Raw genomic sequence first — 25580 nt, 5'->3', positions numbered from 1 at the left:
GACAAATACACTACTGCATGATGAACGTACACGATGCTGTGAGAGGAGCGGCGGAGGCAGGAATGGCTTCTAAAGGGGGCGCCGTCTGTGTGGGCACTGAAGACCCACAGCGAGGCCCAGTGAGCTCCGTAGGGCAGGGCACGAAGGGTGTAGCCAGGAGCATAGGTGAACCCCAAATCACTGCACATGGTAATAGGAACCAGGCAAAGGACTTAAAGTTTATCCCCTGGAACATGGAGAGCCACTGGAGGGTTTTAGACAGGAAAATTAATTCAGTGAATGCTGTGAGCCAAAGGACCGCGGCTCACAGCTCACATATAGCCAGTGGTGAGAGGCTGCGCATCCTGCCTCTAAGGTCTGAAGGAGGCAAGTGTTCCCGCACTTGCGCTTTTACCCAACACGGTGCTGAAGTGCAAGCCAGAGGAACTGTCCAGTAGAAGAAATAAAAGCATCCAAATCAGGAAACAAGTAAAATTATCTCTGCTTGTGGATGACGCAGTCTTACCTATAGAAGGCACCCGCCCGAAATGATTAGAAACAAGAAAGACAGTAAATTTGCAGAATATAAAATTAACAGAAAATCCGTTTTCATTTCTACACACTGACAACAAACTGTCTGGAAAGGATATTAAGAATGTAACTCCATTTATAGCAGTCAAAAGAATAAAATACTGATGGATAACCTTAGCCAAGCCTTGTGACACGGCCCTGTAATCCCAGCGCTCTGTGAGGCTGAGCAGGGTCACAGGTTGGAGCACAGCCCCGGCAACTTAGCAACCTAGCAAGACTGCCTCAAAACTGAACAGATGTTTTAAAAAGCTGAGGGTGTAGCTCAATGCAAAGAATTCAGTTCCCCTAGATTCGGTTCCCTACACTACACTGTACCCCACATGAGTGCACACATGCAACACACACACACACACACACACACACACACACAATAAACTTAGCCAAGGACATAAAAAAGTTGTATACTAAAAATTTAAAACCATTGATTAGGGCCGGTGAGATAGTTCAGCAGACCAAAGTGCCTGCTTAGGCAAGTGGAGGGACCGTGGTTCGATCCCTAGCACCACATGCTGTGCCAGCCCTGGCCCCAGGGTGGGCTGAGCCCATCAGAGTCTGGGTGTATGGGTCTGTAATCCCAGCACTGGGGAGGCTGAAAGCAGGAGGACCACAAGTCCTACACAAGCTGTGTAGTGAAACCCTGTTACAACCAAATACATTAATAAATAAATAAACAAATAAATAAAACCACTGATGAAAGAAATTAGAGAAGATACAAATAAGTGAAGAGACATCCTCTGTTCAGAGATTAAAAGGCTTAATGTCACTAAAATGTTCACGTAGCCAAAGTAATCCACAGACTCAATGCAGTCTCCTTAAAAAGTTCCAGCAACATTTCTATAGGAATATTTTTATTTCAGAAGTCGTTGATTCGTTGCTTTCAGCTGTGTGATTCCCAATTTGTTCTGTGGTAGTTAGAAATATTTTTAAAAGTCCTAAAGTTCGTATGTAACCACAAGCAATTCCAAATAGACAAAACAAGCTTGGGCACAGAAACACAAAGCTGAAGGCAAAATACTACAATTTCATGATATTGATGCAGCAGGTTCCTAGCACATAAATAGACACATATACTAACGGAGTAGAGCAGGAGAGCTCAGAGCTGAAACCCTGCATGTGTGGTCATCATTTGACCCAGATGTGATGAATACACACCACAGAAGGGGCAGTCTGCTGAACAAACGATGCTGAGAAAACAAACAGAAGACTAATGCAAAAACAAAAACAAAAACAATGCCAGGTGGAGGAACATATATTTGGTAAGGTACCAATATTCAAAAATAATAAAAAAGAAAAAGAAAAAAAATCCAAAACATACATGGAAGTGCTATAGGTCTCTACAAAACAACCTGATTTTAAAATGGGGGAAGGTCACCCCCATGGTGTCACACACACATAACCCAGCACACAGCAGGCTGAGGCAGGATGATCACCGCAAGCTTGAAGCGAGCCTGGGCTCTGTAGCATGACCCTGTCTCCAAAAAGAAAAAAAAAAAAAAAAAAAAAAAAAAAGTGAAATCCTTGAACAGACATTTCTCTAAAGAAAATAGATAAATATCCAATAGGGGTATGAAAAGATGCTTAATGTCACTATTTATGACAGACTTGCAAATCAAAACCACAAGATGTCACCTCATACTTGCTAGAGTGGCTTTTATTCAAGCAAACAAACAACAACAGAAACCAAAGATAACAAATGCTAGTGAGCATGTGAAGAAATCAGAACCCTTGCACACTACTGATAGGAACGTATGTAAAATGATTCCGCCATTGGGGAAGACAATATGGCAGTTTCTCAAAAAGTTAAAAATATAGCTACCATATAATCTGGCAGTCCTACTTTTAAAGAAACAAGCACACATATGAAACTATATATATTCCTCTGTTTATTGTGTCATTTACAGGGCTGGTGAGATAGCTCAGCAGACTAAGCAGTACCACAGGCTATGCTGGCCCCATCCCCGGGCATGCTGAGCTGGCCACCAAAACCAGGTGTGGTGGTGGATGTCTGTAATCCCAGTACTGGGGAGGCTGGAAACAAGAGAATCATGACTAGTCTGAGTACCAAATACATTAAAAAACATTGTTGCATCATTTACGACAGCCAAGCTATGGTAACAGCCTAAATGTTCATCAGAGAAGAAGAGCAGATAAAATGTGTACGCACATGCAATGTTATTTAGCCTTTAGAAAGAAGAAGGTCCTGCCCCACGCCACAACATGGGTGAACCTAGATGGCATTATGCTACGTGAAATCAATCATGCATGGAAGAGCAGATCCAGCATGATTCCACTTAGCTGATGTATGTGAAACAAACTCAGAGAAGCAGTGGAATGGGGGTTGCCAGGGCCTGGAGAGAGGCAGAAGTAGAAAACTGTTTATCAATGCATATGAAGGTTCAGACAATCAAGTTCTAGAAGTCTGCCCTGTAGGCAACAATACTGTATTGTGCACTTGAACACTTAGGAGAGAAGACAGCTTGATATGTGTTCTTGTGACCATAAAAACAAACACAATGTCCTGGGTAGGTGTGTGAAAGTGGTTTGAAAGAGCACGAGACAGGGGCCTGATAGTTAGGGGACCACCTCCATGGTGGAGGTGAGGGTCGCTAAGAGCCTTGCTAAAGCAAGAGCAAGGGTGAGGACTGAATTAGTTGGACCATATCCTTATGATCAGATTTGGAGGTTAATGAGACATAGAAGGAAAAGGAGAAATAGAGAGTGACATGGAGGCTGCCAGCCGGGGGACAAGGTGCTGACAGAGCTTTAGCTAAGAGGGAACATAAACAGAAGAAGCCATACATAGAAGGAGATGATCCGACTGGTTGTCAGCACAGGGAGCTCTTTGCAATGACTTGGTTACCAGCCTGCTGAGGTGCAGAAGGAAACCTTCAAGAACATTCTGAAAGTAAGAGCCATGTTTCAGCTATTCTGAAAGTAAGGTCTAGAGGATGACATTTTACAGTGAAAGGAAACTGAGAGAGGAGAAGATAGGGCCTTGTTGAAAGGCAGAGATGTCACAGCATTTTGATGCCGTGAGTGAAGGAGCCATTGGAGAGATTGATGAGGGAGGAGGGGGGCTGGAGGGAGGCTGGGAGGATGCAGTCCTGAGGAGCGGCTGGAAGTGGGCCCAGATGGTGCTCTTGGCTGGGGGCAGGTGGAAGAGCAGTAATTAACCCAAGATGGGGTTACCATTAATAATCTCTCTGCCCCCCCAAAGGCCCACAAACCCCTAAAGACTATTCTTTTTTTTTTCCTAAATTTTATTTATTTTTTTTTTTGTGTGTGTGTGTGTGTGTGTGTGTGTGTGTGTGTGTGTGTGGCCAGCTCAGCCCACCAGGGGGCGGGGCTGGCTGGCATGTGGTGCTGAGGGATTGAACCACGGTCCCTGTGCTTTGCTAAGCTTGTTCTAAGTAGGTGCTTTAGACCACTGAGCCATCTCACCAACCCCTAAGACTATTCTTTTACTATGTCAAATCTATATTCCTGAGTCTTGGGTAAGCTTTACTTTTAAGAGTTGGCTCCCAGCATCTGTTTCATTTTTGAATGGGTACAGCACCTGAGTTCCTTTTGGGAAGCTACTCTGCCATTGCATTAGGCTTGGTGAGCTGTCACCCCCTCATGACCCAGGTGGTCATGGGCTCCAGCTGGCATGACCAGGGCCTGTGGCCTTTGATCATCCTGGTGATGGAGCCCACAGAATCTACACACCAGGTTCTGTTCTCAGGTCCCCAGGGCCACCCTGCTTTCTCCAGCCTTTCATCTTTGGGTATTACCTGACACCATTGTAATACATTTTATTTCTGCTTAAGTCAGTCACAGTCACTTTCACTGATTGTGAGCAAAGCATATGAGTGATAGCTCTGAAACAGAGTGACCGCTGCTGTCCAGGACTGCATGGGCATCCTGAGTCCTCCCATTTCACAGAGCAGGTTGGGTGTCGCTCTCCCCAGCTGTTATGATACCATGATGCATGACCTGGGGGTGATGCCAGAGTACATGCCCAGTATGAACTTGACCAGCCCAGCCTGGACTCCTCCCAACTGCCCATCCTTCTCCTTTCCTGGGCCCTAACTTCTCATTGCCTGCTTTAAATCCTAGGCAGAAAGAAGGAGCGCAGAGCTCCAACTACTCTCTACGGGCTCCACCCATCACTGGGGAATCTTTCAGGCAGCACTGGGTCTAAGGTTCTACTACTCTAAGTCAGCCAGAGGAAAAGACAAACCGGGAGCAGAGAAGCACTGGGGCCTGGAAACGGCACAGAGCACAGCTGGCCAGCTGCAGGCCTTTGCCCTCAGCCCTTGTTCATCCCTTGTGCAAGCTCGGTCCCTTTAACTCCATCGCACTGTGAGGCAGTGGCACCGTATGCCCCTCAGCCCGGGTTGGGTGAAGGCTGCAGCAGCGACAGCCGATGGTGACTGAGGACATTGCATTCACGTCAGACAGGGCTTCGGATCCCGACTCTACCATTTGACCACTGCAAACTGGGTAAGTGGGCTGTGCAACTTTGGGCAGGTCATCTGATGCCAGTTTCCCAGATGATGAGCTGGAGAAGCCCGTTCCTGCTCATCAGGGTCCTCGTAAGATCAAGTAAGGCAGTGAGATCAGGTGCCGGACGGCGAGCTTGGAAGTGAGAGCCACCACGTCCATCATTGTGGCTCAAGCGCGCGTGGGAAGTCAGTGCCGCCCCAGGCTATATGGTAGGTGGCTCAGGTGACAGCGCTGTCAATGGGGAACCCCTGTGGGCAGCACACACAGGTGGGATGTCATACTTGAGCAGGACTGTGAAGCATGACTAGAAATAGATCAGGTGGGGGAGGTAGGAACACCCCAGCCAGGACAGTTTTTGTATGGAATGCTTTGTCGGCTGGCTGGGCAGCAGGGTGAAGCTCTTGGGATTAGAGGGGCTCTGAGCCTGGGGCTCTGATTTGTTAGCGTGGCCATGTCAGGTCTTTCCCTGAATCTCTGGTCTGGCACCTTCCCTTCCTCTAGTGCAGCCTCGGTAGGGGTTTGCGGGCCTGTGTCCAGCTGCTGGGCCTGGTGAGGCCCTGGCAAGTGGGTTCCTGGGCAAGAAGCATTGTTCCTCCACCTGGGGACCCTTGTGCAGGTTCCTCCTGTTGGCCTCCCATTCCCGGTGGGACACCACCAAGGTTGGGTTGCGCTACCCCCACCTGCGATCCCTGGAGAATGGCGAAAACCGTCTGGACAGAGCCCCGCAGCTCCCCTGACTCCTCCTTGCCCTTGTGTTTAGAGCCAGTTGCCCATGATGGAGATGATTAATGGCCTCACAGTGCCACAGAGCTGTATTTAGGTCCCTCCTCGAGCGGATAGATTTTCTTTTCGATAAAGTGAAAGCAGGCTCTTCCTGGGCTGTGAGTCCTGGCTGCTCCTCCCTTCCTGTTGGCAGTCAGTGTCAGGGAGCTCTGCAAGGTAAATGAATTGATAAGACACCAGGGCGGGGGACAGCTGTATCTTCTGTGGCCTTGTAAACAGTGTAAAGTCACCTTGATGTGTTGTAGCCAAATGGAATCTGGTGGCACCAAGCCAGGGGAGGGACATGTGTCCCTACAGCACAGAGGGGTGTCAGGGGCCCATGCCTCCTCCTGGGGCTTTGCTCTGTGCTGAGCTTTTCTGTGGTCATAGCAGGTGCTGGTGCTGGGCGCCTCCTGAACTTCACTGTTTCTTCAGTAAAAGAACACAGTGTGGGCTGGATCACTTCCACAAAATGAAGTTGCAGATCTATTTCTTCCTTGTGAGTGTGACCTTCTTTAGAGACAGGGTCTTTGCAGACCATCCAGTTAAGATGAAGTCATGTGATTGGTGTCCTTATAAAAAGGGGAATTTAGACAGGGAAACAGACAGGCACATGGGGACAGGGCACTGCAAAACAGCAGCTACAAGCAGCCTCAGCATGTCCGAGATGGCCAGCAAGCCACTGGCAGCTGGGAGGGACCTGGAGCAGGTGCCCCTGTGGCTCAGAAGGAGCCAGCCCTGCTGACACTTTGATCTTGGACTTCCAGCTTTCAGAACATGAGCTAGTACATTCTCATTATTCTAAGCCCCAGTTTGGGGGACTTCATTATGCAGCCTTTGCAAGCTCACCCAGGGGACTTCTCGTCCCTCCTGTGACAGAGAGGCGAGGGGTAACGGGAAGCTCCTGGAAAGCACTTAGCACATCACAGTGTTGAGGAAGTCATTGAACCTTTATGTCAGGCGACTCACCCCAGACAGAAGGGGTGAGGAGGGAGTGGAGGTGGACAGAGGCCAGGCAGACTGCCGGAAGCAAAGTGTGCCGGGAGGTCAGCCCCCTCGCCTCCGCAGCACACAGACCTCATAAAGGGTTTAGGAGGAGCCCATGTCCTCGGTGACCCTGCTTATAGATAGTATCCAGATGAGGCAAATCCACCAAGACCAAAGATTAGCAGGTTGCCAGAGGCTGGGGTCCCTGAAATACTTGAAATGTTGAACATTTAAGCCACACCATCTGAGGTTCTGTGCCAAGGTGGCCCTTGCAGACTAACATAGAGGAATTGGATGGTGACGGTATAATGTATCTGGGGACTTTTTGGGGGGTGCTGACAATGTTCTGGGACTAGATATCTGAGGCAAGCTTTGTGAGCACTGTGAATATACTCACAGCCACTCACCTGTGTGCTTTCGAGTGGTGAATTTTATGTCAGGTGAAGGAAAATACATTGCACATTGAAAACAAAACTAAGTTCAGGGAAGAGAACTTAAGTAGTTGCGGGCATCTGCCTGGCAAGCGCAAGGACCCGGGGCTTAATTCTCGGTACTGCATGCTGTGCTGGCCACCAAGACTGGGAGTGGTTGCATACACCTGTAATCCCAGCACTGGGGAGGCTGAGACAGGAGGATCACTATGAGTCTGAGCTGCATAGTGAGACTGTATCAAATAAATAAATAAATCTTCAAAACAAATAAACAAAAATGAGCACAGCATTACTGGGGACGAATGGGCACCAGGAGGAGGCGTGACAAAGCAAGGAGCCCGGTGCCTTAGGCTCACCTGCTGAAATGGCTCAAGTCTACACAGTCTTCTTGCCCTGACTTCTAGCTCTAGCCAAGCTCTGTACCTGAGCACCAGTCACCATGGACGATGTCCTGCCAGTGCTGCCTCTGACAAACAATCAAAGCACACTGGAGGAGGGCTGCCATTGGCTGGGAGAGCCACCTGCCTGGAGCGTTTACCAGGACACGGTGCATGCCAGGCGTGGTTCTGAGCATTCTCTTGGGTTGACTTTTTTGTCCCTATGATGGCTCTAGAAGATAAAACCCAGGATTTTCAGTTGCAGATGAGGAAAGTGAAGCACAGAGAATTAGGGGTTGGCACAAGAGTTTCCTGATAGCTGATGGAAGCAGACTTCTGCCCAAATCACGTGGGCTCTGGAGACATCAGTTGGAGCACCCACTGTGAGTGGCCTTAGTGGCCTGGCCCTCGGAACTGCAGAAGTTTTTCACCAATAAAGATTATGGTCCCCCTTGATAACTACCACCCCTTTCACAGAGCCCTGTGTGATGCAAGAGGCACCTGTGGTTGTCAGTGCTGTGTGTGGAAGATTAGCAGGAGCTTGGTCCCCTTGGGAGAGCTGAGGCTGACACTGTGGACTGCTTTGGAGTCTAGCTCAAACCAGGGCCCACGGGGTTTCTAAGCAAATGCCTTCTCAACCTATGAAGGCAGAGCATCTCCCCAGGAAAGGAGCCTGGTGGCAAGTGAGTCCCCCCACAGTCTGGCCCAGACTGTGGCACTACCCGGCTATCTGCCTTTATAGCAGTGGCACTCACTGACAACCTCATGTGTGCTCAGGCCTAGTTAGAGGGCACTGGCCATCATGGGTAGAAACATGGAAGTATGTTGGTTCCCAGGTAGAACTGTGGAAAGGTTTGGGATCATCAGAGTACACCTGCCTAGGGTCCGGTTCCCAACTCTGTACCTTTCTAGGGTCATCCTCATGAAACAGCAGGGAAGAGTGGCTCAAGGGGGGGTCATCCCCAGGAGTCACTCCGCTTTCATCCAGCCAGTCATCTAGTGAGTCAGTCCACACTCAGGCAGGTCTCACTATACATCAAGCATCACAGTGGCCCTCAGGGACAAAATGGCAAATAAGGCCAACACGTATGGGGCCGGGGAGATGGCTCAGTGGAGTAAGTGCTTCCCCGGCAAGCACAAGGGCCTGAGTTCAATCCACGGTTCTGCAAAAAAAAAAAAAAAAAAGACCAACACGTGGTTTTTACCTGGGCGGAGCTCTTGTCCCAGTGACAGGCTACTGTGGGACTGTTTGTGGCCCTACATAGGAAAAAGACTTTTAACTTTACCAATGTGGGTGGCACCCGATGTCAGAGGGCCTGTTGTCTTAGAAAGTATAGGACTAACTCTAACAGGAAGAGGAGAATTCGTTTCTTTTTTCAAATTGAAGAGGGAGGTGTTCTAAAGATTATAAAATGCCTCTCCCTCCTTGTCAGCAAGGGGCGGGCCCATGGTCCTCTTTTTTCAAAGGGGGTTGGTTTTTTGGAGACAGGGTCTTGCTAGAAAGTTCAGGCTGGCTTTGAAATCATGATGCAGGACCAGCCAAATAACTCAGCAGATTAAAGTACCTGCAAGCTGGTACAGGGGCCAAGGGTTTGATCGCCGGGCCTGCTGTGCCGGCCCTGCCCCCAGGACACACTAAGATGCCAATTGAGCCTGGGTCTGGTGGCACACACCTGTAAACAGGCAGATCACTATGAGTCCAATCCAGTAGTGAGACCCTGAACACCCTGTAGACTCTTCCCTAAAATACAGAAAAAAAAGAAAGAAAGAAATCGCAATGCAAGTTAAACTGGCTTTGGGCTCTCCTGCCAACCCTCCTGCCTCAGCCTCCCAAGTGCTTGGGTTACAGGAGTGCATCACCATTTCCAGCAACCAGAACCCCTCTTAAAATGAAGTCTCACTGCAAATCCCGATTAAGTAAGGATGCACAAGAAACCAGAAAGATCAGGACAGGTGGCCCGTGTGCTCTCACGGTGGGACATGGTCAGTGCTCACCTGACCCGTTGTTGGGCAGCCACACTGCTGTCCTTTCTCTGAGGCCCTCCCCTCTTCTGGAAACTTTGGCCCCTGGCTCAGCTCCCAGAGCTGGGCTGGCCTGACCTGAGAAGGCTACCCCAACTGGGCAGAAACTGGAGCAGCTGATGTTTCTTAGCGACCAGTCAGTATCCCAAGAAGTGGAGCTCATTTTCCAAAAGAAGAAACCTTTTTAGAAAACTTACTCTCCTAGGAAATCTTTCTGGAAAAAGCAGAGGCACCAGCTCTCCTAGACCTCTCAATTGCGGGCAGTCCCCTTGCTGGGAAGGCAGCTGGGCCTCTCTGGAGGCCTTGCCTCACCCATTATGGCCTGCTGCAGCCTCTGCCTGGGCCCTCACCTGCACTTTCCTCTGAGCTTCCAGGAGCCTCAGGCTGGCCCCAGAAAGCGGTCTGGCCCCCAAGCCAGAAAAGCTCTGCTGCTCCCTCCTGCCTCCTGGTTTGGCAGGAGGAATGGAAACTTTTGTGGAAAACTCATGAGCTGACGAATGCTCCCAAGTCAGGACTTTGACTTGGGTCCTGATGGGCCACAGTCCCGGAGGGCCTTTCCCTCCTGGGGTCGGTGGCTCCTCCCCTCACTCGCTCCCACAGGAGAGTACTCACCAGCTCTCTTCGACCCTACGACCTGATGCTGCCTGAGCCACTCCAGGAGTCACTGTCACACTCCCCCTTGATCCAGCTGGCCCTGCCCCCCAAGAGCTACACCCTCCCCCTTCCAGGTGCCCATCAGTGGTGTGGAGTCTGTGTGGTACTTGTGGTACTCGGTGGAGTTGAAAGTCCACAGCTTTCTACTGTTTTGTTTAAAACCTGGTTATGGTTGTAGGATTTTTTTTTTTTTTTTTTTTTTTTTTTTTGTCAGCTGCCTGTTATATCAATCACGGAGTCGGGATCTATTTATAGGTTGGAAGTACTGTGTCCTTAGTCACAAAGAGACACAGACAGGGGACTGTCAGCTGGTGCTGGAGGAGCTGAGCGCAGAGTCCTCAGTCACTGGAAACACCTGAGAGTGACCACTCCACCGCCGCCCATCTCCTGACAGATGTGAGTCACCCAACACCTTTGTCTCTCTGCCTGGGAGCTCTATTCTCTATTCTCTCTCTCTCTCTCTCTCTCTCTCTCTCTCTCTCTCTCTCTCTCGGATAAAAATATCTCCCCGCGCTTCCTCTTTCATCCTGGTTTTCTGCACACTAAACATCCCTGCGTGGTCAGGAGTAAAATGCTGCTTCTCTCCAACTGTCACAGGAAGGTCAGAGGGTTTCAGAACGGCTGGGCGGGATGGTTGCACAAACTCATTTGGAATCAGTAGGTTCCCTTTTATTTTTATTTGTTTTTGCAGAGGGGAAAAGTAAGTAAATCAAAAGGGCAAGGGAAAGTTTACTCGGGGCTCAGCGGGGTGGTTATGTCTCCCAGCGTGAAAACTTTGATTTGCTGGAAGCTCCAGCTTTTGGCTGGGGAGCCAGGGAAGGTGATGGAGAGGGAGTACCTGCTTCACAGGGACAGGCGATGATGAAGCAGTCCCGCCAGACTGGAGGTCACCGGAAGGCCCGCTTATCTACAGCACATCAAAGAAAAATGACCTTTTTCCCCCCTACCGAGCAAGTTTGCTTTGAGAAGTTGAGAGCTGGTGCTCTGGCTTGTCTTGCAGGCTCCTGCTGCCTTGCTTCTGTGTGTATTTTCTTGATTCTGAAAGGAGAACTTCGTGGGGAGGAAGGACCTAGAAGGACAGAGCCAGGTGTGGAGGGCTGTGGGGCATCAGCCTGCGTCCTCAACAAGGGAGGAGAAGCTGAAGATGGCAGTTCTTGTCAAAGCCCTGCTTGTTTCAGACAGTCTGACAGAGTACAAGCTGTGTGCAGAGCAGGGGACATGGAGGTGACCCTCCCCAACAATGGACACCAAGTTTCCCCTGGAACCCCCGGGGACTTTAATGTTTAGTGTTCCCTGAAAGTCCTGCACCACTTGGGGAGATTGACTTCATCACACTTACGCAAGAGTAGCCCTAAATTTGGGGGGGGAAAGATGCGATGTTTAATGCGTACATGAGCAACTTTTAAGATATACGTCATTCTTTCTCTTGGGATTTCTATTTACTACAGATGCTATGCTGCAGAGGATGGCATTTTGATCAGTTCAGGTAATCAATACCATAACAAAGAAGCACTATTTTCGAAACTTTAAAAGCATTAAAGAAAGCAAGTAAGGGTGAACTGTTTTTTTACTACAAAACAAAATAGTTTTATTAGCAAAATAGTTGGTGAAAGCAAATAAGATGGGTATGTTCCTATATGTGGGAGAAGCGATTCGATCTTATTGTTTATTTTGACTTTTGGGAAACGCTAACTTTCCTTTTACTTGGTTCTTTCTTTTCATCTGCATTGAATCCAGTTACTAATGTCTTTAATCCTATCATTCATTATTTTAGGGGGAGAAGGAGGATGAGGCAGGGATAAGAAATTAGAAGGTAGAATGGCCGACCAAATAGCTCAGCAGATTAAAGCACTAGCAAGCAGGTGCAGGGGCCAGAGGTTCGATCTCTGGGCCTACTGTGCAGGCCCTGCCTCCCGGGATGTGCTGAGATGGCAATTGAGACTGGGCATTGTGGCACATACCTGTAATCCCAGCACTTGGGAGGCTGTAAACAGACAGATCACTGCAAGTCTGATCTAGTTGTGAGACCCTGAATGCCCCGCCCCCGTAGACCCTTCCTAAAAAAAAAAAAAAAAAAAAAAAAAATGGAAAGAAAGAAAGAAATTAGAAGGTAGGGCTGGGGAGATAGCTCAGTGGAATAAGTGCTTATCTGGAAAGTACAAGGTCCTGAGTTCGATCCCTGGTACCACCAAAAACAAAAAACAAACAAACAAACAAAAAAGAAAGAAATTAGAAAAGAAAGAAAGAAATTAGGTGTGCTTCCCATGTTGCCACACTAAGACCGCATTCATCTGTGGAGAAATCCAGAATAAGAAGCAAAGTGGGGTCCATGTCACATTATTTCAAGTCTAATATGAAAAGTCCGAGAAATCCAAAAAAAAAAGGTGAATTGAATTACCCACATATAGCATAATTACTATTTTCCCTCTTGCAAGGACTCTGGTTTGATAAACGGATCCTGCTAAGGCTCTCCCACAGTAATCCTGGCGCAGGCTTTGGTAGGTTGTTGTTAATTAAAGCTCACGTGAATCAAGTGATTGAGATGTCGCACTTAGAAGTCGGAGCAGGCCGCTGTTGGCAAAGCTGAACTGGCAGGACTTTCCCGTCTTGGTGGCTTTTTAGAGACCTGATGGCATTTTTTTAGTGTACCTGGATGCCTGGCTGGCCCTGCTCCTGATTAAATGCAGTGGGAGAGAGCCTCACGTTCCTGAACTAGTCCTGTGTTCTTATTAGTGTTACTCGCTCACAGTCCACAGAGAAGAGTATTTGTGTGAACACTGAGGCCAGAACAGGCCCTTCCCTCTCTGACACTTCCGGGTGGCTTGGGGTTTGCTGGGTAGTGCTGTCCCATGATGAGGGGCCCTGGCTTCCACGCCAAATTTCTCCCATTGGGCTTTGGAGAGCTGTAGTTGAGGGAAACCAGGACATTGGCATGAGGCAGCCTCTGATTGCTTAGTTTCTGCTTCAGTAACGATTAATTTTATGTGGCCTGAGTGTCCATCAAACTCATTTTTTTTCCATGCTGATTTCTTAAATGCAATTGGTCACGGGGCTGGCTGTGACTTCGAGTCTGCAGAATCCAGCCCATTCCACACTTGTCGTTGTTTATCTCCCTGCATGTAAGCCAGCAGTTGCCTGTGGGTATGCGCCGCAGTTTTATGCGGCCTCCCGCCTCCGAACACACAGGAATCCAGTCCTGACCTCCTCCCAAACTGGGGCCAACAAGCAGGTGCTTTGGAATGTAGCAAGCCCAGGTGCAGGACCATCAATCTACAGGTCTGTGGACTTGCAAATACCTAGAAAGAGCTCTCTTAATCCAGACCATTTTGCACAGCTAAGGTCTCTCCAAATACCCCATAAATAAAAAAATAGCAGCTGGCAGAATTTTTAAACCAAAGACCCCAGCACAGCTCTGGCTCCTATCTCTGCACTCCTACAGTATATCTGTCCATCTTTTTCTTATCTCTATTTTTACATTTCATTATCCTCCCCCTCTTTCCCTCCTCCATTCCCTCCCCCTTCTTGCCTTTCCTAAAAACACACTTCTATCTGGCACAGAAAATAAACTCAGATTGTGGGTAGTTATGTTAATCTAATTCAATCCTCAGAGGGTTAAGAGTGAAATTCTAATAGTGGAGCTGTTGAGGGCTTTTTTGTTAATGGCTTGGGGATTACATTGAGTTAAAGGCTCATTTCCTAATCAAACAGAGAGGGAGAGAGTGACTCCGAATATTTATGAGTCTCCCAGTGAGAGTTTAAACATTCAACTCCAAAAGCTGGGTTTTGCAGGAGGAAAGAGTTAAAACCCCTCAGGGCTGCTGGAGAAAAAAAAAAAAATTAAACCAGTTAAGCCATCAGCATTTTCAGGCTGCTGTACAACTTTGGTGTTGGGCAAAATGGAAGATGAGACAGGGCTGGGTGGGGAGAGGGGATGGGATCACAGAGTGCAATGGAAACTGAACCCAGAGTGGCTGAAGGGCTCATTAGGAAGTCCCACCCTTCACTGCAGAGCTGACCGGCCTCACTAAGGGTCTGGAGGGGCTGTGCACCCTCAACTCCCCAAGTCAGTCCTCTGGTCCCAAAGGGCAGTGGTGAGGACACTGAGACAGGAATATGGCTCAGCTGCCAGCCACTTCAGTGGGCCCCTTGTTGCCCATGGGGCTAAAGGAACCAAGTGGAGACTCCTCTCTAAAGGGTAGCTCGCTGCCTCTTCCCCTCTGAAAGTCAACTTGCACATCCGCACCCCCTAACCTCTGCTTGGGCCAGGGCTACTGGTGCTCCTGCTTCTCTCTTCCCAGGAGGACTTCAAGGCTCATCTGCCCACTTGCCCAAGGGAAGGCAGGGAGGGGTACCTGACCTCTACCAGAGAAGCCCAGAGGCAGCTGGCCGAGGTTGTGCCCAGCCAAGCCCGGCTGAGGTCCAGTCAAATTCCAGGCAAGCCTTCGGGCCTCTTTGTCCCCTTATTCTCTGGGGAAGAGAGGGGGCTGTCAGGGCCACATGGCTGCTTAGACAGACAGTTGGTCCCCTGGAGTGAGGCTTCCTCCTCCAGCATGGAAGGGAAGGGCAGGAGTCCCCAACAGAAGGTGACAGCATCCTTTCCTGGACCACCAACGGGACAGTTTCCTCATTTTTTGTCTGGAGTTTTCCTCATTCCGGAGGCCAGCAGTGGCGGCGGGTGCTGTGCGCTGTCATAGGCTGGCATGTGGCGGGCTCAGTGCGCTTCCTTGGGTTCGCAGGCTTTGTCTCCCCAGAACCTGGGAACAGCAGCCTGCGAGTCCTTGCTCTTTGAGGACAAGGTGTCCTTTCCACCACACCTACACCAGTGAAGTCTTGATCGCCCTGGCTGGTCTCTCTGTGTACTGTACCCCTGTGGTGATTGTTTCTGTGGCTCCTGGGCCCAGGCCCCTTGCCTTACCCCATCCTGTCCCTGCCTAATACGTGCTCCTGTGGCCAGCATGGGGCTGTGGTAAGAGCAGACAGCCAGGGTTCAAATCCCTGCAACACTTTCTCAGCAATGAGAAGAGAGCTACCCAGCCCCTCGAGGTCTTGCTCTGCTGAGTGGGGATAACAATCGAAGCTGCCCCATGGCTCGCTGGGAGGACAAGTGCCAGCCTGTGCCCAGCAAGCATTGGCGCTTCTGTGTGATCTGCACAGAGCACTCTGCATGCCCCAGAGACAGCACCCCCACCGTGTCTCCCCAGGGGTGCCAGGGACCCTCAGCGGGGAACACCGTGGCTTTTAAACCACGTGGGAAAACTGGGGGTGCAGCTGGGCTCCCAGAAGCACTCAGCTTCGTCTCCTCTTTTGGCTCTGGCTCACCTTCCAAAGACCACTTTGGTTCCTGGGTCTCCAAGTTCCTGCTGCACGCCCCCCTGTACCCCACATTTCCTGACAGCAGTTTGGGCTATACCCACAGAGCAGGCCAGGCACCTATAGGACAGCACGTGACTGCTCTGCCTGCGGTCTCTTAATGTGACTGCTGACAGATGAACCCCTGAGCCCACAGACATCTCCCCCAGTTCCTGCAAGACGCATCCTCTCTTGAGTAGCACCCAGGGCCGGGGTTCCCAGCGCGCCTGTGCATCTCTGTGTAAGGACTCATAATACAGCCAAGCAATGGGCCTCGTCTTCTGTCCCCACTGATGGGCCATTCGCTTCCTGCTCAGAGCAGGGGGGCTGGAATGTGAATCCCAATGCTGCCAAACTTAATAAGGTCCCCTTCTGGCTTCCTCCTCTCTGCTGCCCACCCCCCAGTAGTTGCTAAGCACTACTAGCAAACACCTGAGTGGTCACTGCCTCCCTGTCGGCCCCCTTGTTGTTCACCTGTGAAGTCTCAGTGCTTAGTGCAGTGTTGGGCACATAATGGATTCAATAAATGAGGGGGAAGCGATCGCAGAATCTCTTTTCTCAGGGAGCATTTCTGATCCCTGAGTCACAAGGGAGGGATGTGAAGCTGTGGATGTCCGCCCTAAACCACTGCAGTAGCTCTTGACCCACCATCATGGTCCCTGCCCCAGCCCTGAGAGAAGGGGCGGGGCTGAGTCTAAGCGGGTGTGAGGCTTAATTGCTCACTGGCTTCTCTCCTGTGACCAACCACTTCCCCACTTTCATGCTCTCTCTTCTCCTTTCTGAGCTGTACCTGCCTGCTTCCTCCGGCTGTTCAGACTCTGCCGCCCTACACTCCCCTTGCTTTAAACACTCGGCTCCCAGGGGCGCACATGAGAGGGAGACCTTCCCTCTGAAGCTTTCCAAAGTGTCTGCTTTCATTAGCACAGACACGGCCTCTGAAAGGTGCTGAGTTATGAGCATCATTTTAGGTCCTGGATTCTTCCCCGGGAACAATGTCTTTGCTCGCATTTGGAAGATGGCAGAACGACGAAACCTGCGGAGGGTTAATGATGCTGGCAGAAAGTCCAGCCCTGCTTGGGGACCAGCCTGGCTGCAACGATTGATTAGTTTGGCTGAGTGATCTTTCTAGCAATACTGAAGAGTAAAAGTATTGGTGATGAGGCCGTGTGCGTTCATGTGGGCTTGTTTCAGGGTTTCTGACAGTAAGGAGTCAGGATAAGGTGGGAGAAAAAAATGCCATGGATCATTGGCTCCCTGAATCAGCCTCAGGAAAGGACTTCCCACCGTGAGAGCGTCCACATTACGTGGTCTTTGTGTGCACAGGCGAGCCTGGGAAGGCGGGAGGAAAGCATGTAGGGCTTCCCCATATCTTCCCTTCTCAACTCCCTGAGAATCAATGATAGTTTAGAAATTTGGAACAATGGTCAGGCATAGTATCCCATGCCTGTGATCTCAGTGCTCAGGAGGCTGAGGCAGGGGGATCACGATGAGTTCCAGACCAGCTTGGGCTACAAAGTCCAAGGCCAGCCTGAACTACAGAGTGAGACCCTGTCTCGACCTCCTCCCACATACAGAAAGTTGAACAAAGGGGCCCTCAACCTGTTCTGGCTCTGGGAATTGGAGGACAGCCTGGCAGGCTGTGGCAGGTGACAGGTACCAGATGGCCCAAGTCCCACGTCAGTTGTAATGAAGGTGCTCGAACTACTGGGAGCTTAGTCCCCTCTGTGACAAATGAGGGACTCCAAGAGATCTCTGGGCCTCCAGCTCTAAGGATTTACACGTCCAGAACTGTTGGCCACGTCAGGACCTGTACCCTGTGTTCATGACATAATAACTGAGAGTCAGTCAGCTGGCGTCCCTCCCATCCAACCCTGGCCCAGCTGTGGCTTTTCCTGGGTGGCTTCCTCACTTTACGCCACTTCCCGTGGTTGGTTCTCTGTCTTCGCCTTCCCCCATCTGTAAGCCCATCTGGGAGGTTAGTGGACCCCGGGTCAAGACAAATAGTTTAAAAACACAGATCCAAATTCTGTCCCTTTCATTTTCATTTTATTTTCTGAGGCCCTCATTTTGTACCTCTGTAGTCTCCTTATTCCTTCCTTTCCAATGAGGTGCCCCAAGAGGAGCATCTAGGCCCCCACACATCTGGAGCAGCCCCGAGAGCAGGCACCCAGCCCTCCAGGTTTTCTAATGCTCCTTTGGCAGCGTCACAAAGAAGAGCCACTGGGATTCGGGAGGGAGTTGCCAAGCAGGGACACTGCAAGCTTTGCTGTTGCTGGCTTTCTTCACCTGCTGAATGGGACCTGACCCTGCTCTGAGTCTCGTAAGATTGGCGCGAAGCTAAAAGGAAAACCAGAGAAAAACATTCCTTTAAAAACTGCAAGTGCTTACCAGAATTTGACTGACTGATTCCCCGGCGTGGCGGCCCCTCTGAAGCTCTCTGGGTGAACACCAGGTTTCATAGCTAAGCTACGGGCCTCATGTGCATCGTACCCACTACAGCTCAGGTACACCTCTTCGCATCACCCTATTTCTCCATTGTAAATGGGGGTGATGAAAGTGCCTCCCTTCAGAGTTGTGAGGATTAGAGGAGCCCCATAAGGATGTGCCCTGAGGCTCTACCATTCGCTGCCAACGGGTAGCTACATTCCCAGCTACTTCCTGGTGTGGAAATATGGGCGTCACCTGTTACCTGCCTGCAGGCCGCAGGATCTGGCCAACCTTCCACCTCCCATGGAAGTCTGTCCTCCACAGCATAGCACATGTGGCCATTGAAGTGCAGATGTGAAGGGGGGCCATGGTTTACATAAGTGATCTGTGTGTCTACGTGTATCCCCAATCACTACAGAGTATGCTTTCTGTGTAGGCCACTTCCTCTTCCCTGAGCAGGGTGACTCAGAGACAGCTGGTTGCCCACATTTGGCAGCGCATCTTCACAGAGAACTCGGCAAGGAATGGAGAGTGCGAATAGGGAGGGGACATTTCTGATGCCTCCCGGGGCCTGACTGGCATAGTTCAAGGGACTTGTAGAACTGCTGTCATGCTCTTTGGGGACAATTCTAAAGCCACACATGAAGGCAGCCTGAGTGTGCGTGCACGAGTGCACGTCAAGGGCTAGCTGGTCAGCCATCCGTGGCTCTCCTCTTTCCTGTCTCAGGCTGCAGCAAGTAATCCAGAAGGAACAGGTAATTAGTACTTACTCAGGGGCTCTCCACTGAGAACACCCTCGTGTAATGGCTTGATCTGAGTCTGCTGCCAGGTGCCCATCTGCTGCTGCTCCTTGGGCAGCCAGTGGGCATCATGCAGCACCCGGGGCCCAGGAGGAGGGCCTGGGAGGCCCACATTTGTCTCTGCAAGTTCCGCCTTTGCCCTGGGGCAACAGACATGTGGAGGTGGCATCTTTCTTGTGCAGAATCTTCAGCCACACCGCTATCCTTGGGGACATACATTTCAAAGCAGGGCCAATTGTTAATCTAATAAGCTGTCTTAGTGGGTTTGTTGGACAGTAAGCAGTAGTGTTCCGTAGATTTTTTTAGGATAATACCATTTATACAAAAATTTGAAATATGAAGAAACAAAGGCCACACATGGCCAGGGACCCGATATAAGGTGTGCTTGGGATGACAAAAGCTTCAGGAGAGGAGGAGAATGAGCCCAGGGGGGAATTCTCCAAGGCCATCGGCCAAGTGCACATGTTGGTGTTGGCTCCCTTGGGTTTGCCTTCTCACCCTACTTAGTTTTGGGGTACCTAACCATGTAAGGTGGGACATGGAGACCTGGAGAGGCCATGTGGAAGCACTATAAGTAAAGTTGTAGAGTCCATTTGCTAAAAGTATCAGAAATATTACCTTGAAACATGACAGCCTCTTGATGTGGTTGAACAGGGTTGTGGAGGCTGCCATACTGTTCACAGAAATAAAGCTGATTTTCACATAAAGTATATTGAGCAATTTGTCACACCTGCCACCAGGAGCCACTGAATGACGCCTCTGTGTAATCCAAATCTGCATTTGGCTCTCTCTGCTTGTTCCTTTGTCAGAGGAATGGGTGACCAAGCAATCACCATGTTTCCTGCGTCCAGCCCTGGATATCAGTGCCCCTTCTGGACATCAGCCCTCTTCTGTCACAGCTGTCAAGGTGTCAGTATTCCCCTCTGAGACGAAGCACCCCATGGGCAGGGACTGGAGGCCCATTTCCCAGCACAGTATCTGGTCGTGACAGGCACCAAACTCCCTTCGCAGGTACTAATGAAAGAAACAACACAGGCACATGCTAGCTCCCAGGCCAGCCTCAGGATGCCACGACCTACTAGTTGCACTTAATATCTTTGGTTTCTTCCCTCTAGACCGCCTGCCACGGGTTGGGGCTGGAGGCTCAGGCCTTCATGGTGTGAACTAGAAAATCTCTCAGTAAGAAAATGTAAATTGAGGGCCGGAGCGATGGCTCAATGGAATAAGCGCTTCCCTGGCAAGCGCAAGGGCCTGAGTTCAATCCCCGGTTCCGCCAAAAATAAACCAAACCAAGGGGCTGGTGAGATGGCTCAGTGGTCTAAAGCACCTACTTAGAACAAGCTAAGCTAAGCAAAGCACAGGGACTGCGGTTCAATCCCCAGCACCACATGCCAGCCGGCCCCGCCCCCTGGTGGGCTGAGCTGGCCACACACACACACAAAATAAATAAATTTAAAAAAAAAAAAATGTAAATTGAGGTGTCTACAAACCTCACTGCATTGGCCAAGCATTGGCCGTGACTCATCCTCAGCCAAGCATTGGCCGTGACTCATCCACATGGCTGCACTGACAAAGGTTCTACAATCTGAGGTACAGGATCTCAGGATAAATCCTGAGGGCATTTCACTGACCTTCTCAGACCAAAAAGCTACAACTCTTGTTGCACAGGTCCTGCTTTACCATCCAGTAGAAAAGTATGAAGACGAAATATAGGAAGTAAAGCCATGTTGTTATGTTGAGCTGTGGGGGACTCAGGTCAATAATTTCTGTCATTGCCAGTTAAACAGAAGACCCAATGCTATTATGGGCTACTGGACTCTTTTAGAATATTTTGCTGAGTTTACACACCTATAATATTCAATAATGGAACTTAGAAAAAATGGGGTATGCCTATGAATGTCCATTTTGTATCTGTGTATTCAAAGTGGTTGGGATAGATATATAGTTGCATTCTCTTAATGAATAGAATGATTTTTTCTAATGGTGTTTGTAAGTAGGATCACAAGTCTGCATCTTGTACAGCAATTAACCACTAAGAAGAATATATGCAGTGTATTATTTGTTGAAACTGTACTCTCAATTTGATTTGAAACTGTCTCATTGCTATATGTTTATCAATAAAACTTTGAAAAGAAAAAAAAGTATAAAAAAAAAAACCTCACTGCAAACACTGGTTAGGAATGAGATCATTTCTAACCCCCATGCCTGCATCTTCACATGGCCCTCTTACTGTCTGCTTCTGTTTCACCCCCCTCTATTATATTCTATCATTTAGACACATTACACTAGGAGACTTGCTAAACAAAGAGTCCTCAGAATTCCAGGTATCTCATCCATTTTCTGCCTCCCATCGTGCCCTCTTGTGAAGATGTTTTTCATATATTTTTACAAATGGCCTTGATTTTTATCTTTAATCATGGTGTGACCATTCTTTGTACTGTTTCTAACTTATTTCTGAAATAGTCTCTCCTAAGTCCTCCGGTCTGCTTCTGTTGGTCTCCGTGCCCCTTTCCCCCCCTGTCTGCCATTTATAAAACTTAGAAAGTGATTCCTTCATATGTTGGACCCTTGATCTCAGACCTTCCCTACTGCTGCACCGAATTTCCCAAAAGAATGGTTCTGACGAGCGGACCGCCACAGTTCAGGTGGTCTTGCTCTCTGTCATTTCCATACTGAGCCTGGGGACACGCTTTGTTCTCGAGCCCCTAAAACCTCATCTTTTCTTTAACCAGCAGTTTTCACTTAGGGGATGAACCACATTATGAATTTAAAGCTTTGAAAATTGTTCAGTGTCTTTTCCATGCTCCCGATTGTGAAGGATTTCACTTTTTCCCCCCTTAACAATAATCTCTCCTCACATTAACTGCACCATTGCCTGGCACCCAATCATGAGATTTCCTAGAGGTATTTCTTTGCTGTTCCCCACCTTGTTGTTGAGTGCTGGCCTGGTTTCTTGACCTTTTCATCTTTCTTTCTTTCTTTCTTTCTTTCTTTCTTTCTTTCTTTAGTATAGGGTCTTCCTATGCAGCTCACACACATAGTGATCCTCCTGCCTCAGCCTCCCCAGCACTAGGATCACAGATATGTGCACTCCCTCCTGATTTCAGTGGCTGGCTTGGACCCGGGGCTGGCACAACATGCAGTACCAGGGATCGAACTCAGGTCCTTGCGCTTGCCAGGCAGGTGCTTAGACCACCGAGATATCTCCCCATCCCTTCACTCTTTTTCTAAATTGCTGTCTCACCTCTGCAATTACTCTTCTGAGTAAGGGAGGGGGAAAGAGGCATTTTTTGAGGATCTGTTATGCTCTGGAAAGTGTGTGGTTTGTCTGATTTATCCTTGTAATGACTGAAAGATGTAGGCATCATAATTATTCTCATTTCACAGCAGGAGGAATTAAACCCTGGAGGTTAAGGATCTTGCTTAAGTTCAAGGTAGTAAAGTATGCCACCTGATGCCACCTTCACAACACACTGCACAGTTCAGCATGACTATGCAGCAGTAAAATCCATGGGAATATCCCTTTTGCATCATGTATATGTACATGGGAGTTGATTTGATATTTCCAAAGTTTCCATAGTTTCGTTTTCTTTAAAATGTGCTAGCCAGGCATGGTGGTGCACACAGGCAATCCCAGAACTCTGAGGGACTGAGGTAACAGGATCCCAAGTTTAAGCCTCGCCTGATCAACTTATCAACTTAGGAAAATCCTGTCTTAAAAAAAAAAAAAAGGGCTGGAGAGATGGCTCAGTGGTCTAAAGCACCTACTTGGAACAAGCTTGGCAAAGCACAGGGACCATGGTTCAATCCCCCAGCACCACATGCCAGCCAGCCCCCGCCCCCAGGTGGGCTGAGCTGGCCACACACACACACACAATAAATAAATGTAAAAAAAAAAAGAAAGAAAAAAGAAAAGATTAAAAAGGGTAGGGGATGTAGTTCAGTGTAAAGGCCCTGGATTCAATCCCCAGTATCACAGCAAAAAAGAAAAAAAAAAAAGTTATTCTTTTTTTTAAATGGAAGGAAGAAAGAAAGAATAAAAGCAATGTGCTGGGTGCCCCCTTAAAAATCCCATGTCAGGGCCAGCGAGATAGCTCAGTGGACAAAGCACCTGCTTTGGCAAGTGCAGGGACCAAGGTTCAATCCAGAGCCAGAGTCTGGGCATGGTAGCACACGCCTGTAATCCCAGTTCTGGGGAGGCTGAAAACAGGAGGATCATTACGAGTTCAATCTGTGTAGTGAGACCCTGTACCAAACACACAAATGGGGGGAAAAAATAAGTCCCATGTCAAAGAGACTCTGGAACTCCAGCTTTCATTCCCCAACTCCTCGAAGCCTTTTAGATACTATGACTGGGGCTTCTACCAAGAAAGGCCTCCGTTTACCATTGCTTTTGCTTCTCTGTCATCTTGAAGTCTTGCTTTTCTAGAAATCAATTTGCAGAAATCTTGACAGAGGAGGAGGCAGCCCCGTAGTAGAATGTGGGCCTCATCCAGGAGCTAAGCAGGCGGAGGGAACCGCCCTTTGGCCTGCGCCCTTTGAGAAAGCAGGTTCCTGTTAGGGAACTCTAGGGATCCGTGTCTTAGGCCCCGTCTGTCTCTGGCGCCCAGCTTGCTATCCCCTCGCAATCAATCCACTGCGTTGTTTTCCTGCCCTTGGTTTCACAGTTTGTTTTCCCCACCATACTCTTTCCACACCTTATCTTTCTGGAGACTTAAAACTATGGTCTTGCGCCTCTCCTGTTACTAATCCGATCCTAACTCCCAGAGTGGGGGATGCGTATTTGTCCTTCCCTCTATGTGGCTGTCCCTACCGCGGCCTACCACCCGGTGTTCTTATGGCGGGAGCAAGCCTGCAAGGCAGCGAGACAGCGCCTCTGGTGAGGGCTACAGCCTCGGCCCGCTTTCCTGCGACCTTGCTCTCCTCTCAACCTGCCTTCCCTGGCTCTCGGGATGCTCATCACCTTCTGCGAGAGCCAGAACACTGCCCATCTTGGATGGCATCCAGCACGTGCTCACCGGGATACCGCTCGGGGGCCTTGCAGTACACAGGGCCACTCCTCCGGCTTCCGTCCAGCTGCTCCCCTCTGAACCATGGGGTGGGGGCCCGGGATGCTCGCGGTGTGTGCAGTCAGTGACGTGATTTCCCGGGTGTCACACCGGAGACCCATGTTAGAGCACTGACAACACACGAACAGCTCAGTGGACAGATTGTTGTTGTTGCTTTGACTGATTGATTTTTGCACTGGGAATAGACCGAGAGGCTCACACATGCTAGGCAAGTGCTCCAGCACCAGAGCTACCAGCCCTTTTCGCTTTTGAGTCTCCCTAAATTGCGCATCTGGTCCTAAGCCACCTAGGACAGTGGCTTCCCCACCTCCCTAGAGCCTTCCCCCAAACAGCAGGTGATGGCAGAATGCAGGACCTCCTTTCTGGTAGCTGCACCCAGCAGTGGACACCTTTTTTTGTCTTTGGTGTACCCCCCCCCTCCTTGGAGACTTTTCCCTGCCCTGCTTGCATTCCTACAGTCCTCCTTTAATAGTCTCTTTTTAAAGGGAAACGGTTTTCTGATGAACAGCTAGAAGCAGAGGGATGTGTCTGGGTGCTGCCAGGGTACCTCCCCCCGCCCCCCCACTGCAGTGTCATGGGCTATTCTTGTGAGCTGCAGGAAATGTTGGCTTTCTGAGCGGTACTCTTGACCCAGGCTCTGGCGCTGCAGGTTGAAGTGACCACCAGGGAGGTTTTGGTGTCCCCTTGATTCTGGGCCTGCTGCAGGTTCTGAAGTCTGGAGTCTTCCCCAGGCAAATCAAGTCCTTTGTGTGACTGGCACCTTCTTAGCAGATGGGGGCCCAGGCATTCCTGCCAGGTGGGTCTGGGCCTGTACCTGGTCCTCATTCTGCCATTACCTGTTGTTTGGGGAAGGCTCTAGGGAAGTGGGGAAGCCACTGTCCTAGGTCAGGCTTCCCAGAAGCAGAGCAGAACTGAGGAAGAGCTCTCGGGAGGAAGCTGGGAGGGCTGAGGAAAGACAAAGGAGAAAGAGAGGAAGCCAAGGGAACTCAGGGGCTCAGTTTGGGGCCAGACTCAGCCTGTGACCCACAGGAGTACAGGTGCATAGGCCTCACCCGAGTCCCACCTTCGGGCAAGTGGGCCAGTTCCACCTCAGTCAACCCAGCAGTGCCTGAGAGCACCCTGGTGAGGGAGGCTCTCGGGAGACCCAAAGCTGGCAGCAGCTGAGAGGGACCCAGCAGGACCTATACAGGGGGGTATATGAGAGGGCAGCCTCCTGCTTCTCTTCCACCATGGCCACGAGAACCCTCCAAGAATGTGACTGAGCTCCCATCACGGTACCGATTGAGCCCAGGGTAGAGTCATCCACAGTACCATGATGCCAGAATCCACCAAGACAGAGATTCTGAAGACAGCCTCTGCTCAGAGTTTGGGTGCTTGCCTTCTCCCCTCTCTCTCCCTTTCTCAGCAGAGCAAGTTGTCCCACAGAGGTGGGCAGAGAGAAGGACAGGTCCCCCCAGGCCCTTTGAATATAGCTAAGAGCCCCCGCTTCCCTCCAGGGTTGTCTATTGCCCTCTGATATACCTTCAGCAAAAGGCCAAGGTAGGGTACGTAGCTATTACCTGTTCCTAAGGAACAGTGTTAAAAACACAAGATCAGTTCTTTTCTTTCTTTCTTTTTTTTTTTTTTTTTTTTTTTTTTTTTTTT

The 25580-nt window shown here is 49.7% G+C and overlaps 1 protein-coding gene across 1 annotated transcript in view; it reads left to right on the top strand.

The window, feature by feature from the left end:
* Nucleotides 1–10568: 10568 nt before the first annotated feature.
* Nucleotides 10569–25580, top strand: part of Esrrb (estrogen related receptor beta) — a 199489-nt gene continuing 184477 nt past the window's right edge. The window contains exon 1 of the mRNA XM_023702336.1: nt 10569–10687. Coding sequence (XP_023558104.1) covers nt 10686–10687 — 2 coding nt within the window. The 5' untranslated portion in view covers nt 10569–10685. The remainder of the gene's footprint in view (nt 10688–25580) is intronic.

Source organism: Octodon degus, unplaced genomic scaffold, assembly GCF_000260255.1.
Source record: "Octodon degus isolate 3935 unplaced genomic scaffold, OctDeg1.0 scaffold00007, whole genome shotgun sequence".
NCBI classification, from domain to species: domain Eukaryota; kingdom Metazoa; phylum Chordata; class Mammalia; order Rodentia; family Octodontidae; genus Octodon; species Octodon degus.
This window is presented reverse-complemented; position numbering and strand designations above follow the sequence as displayed.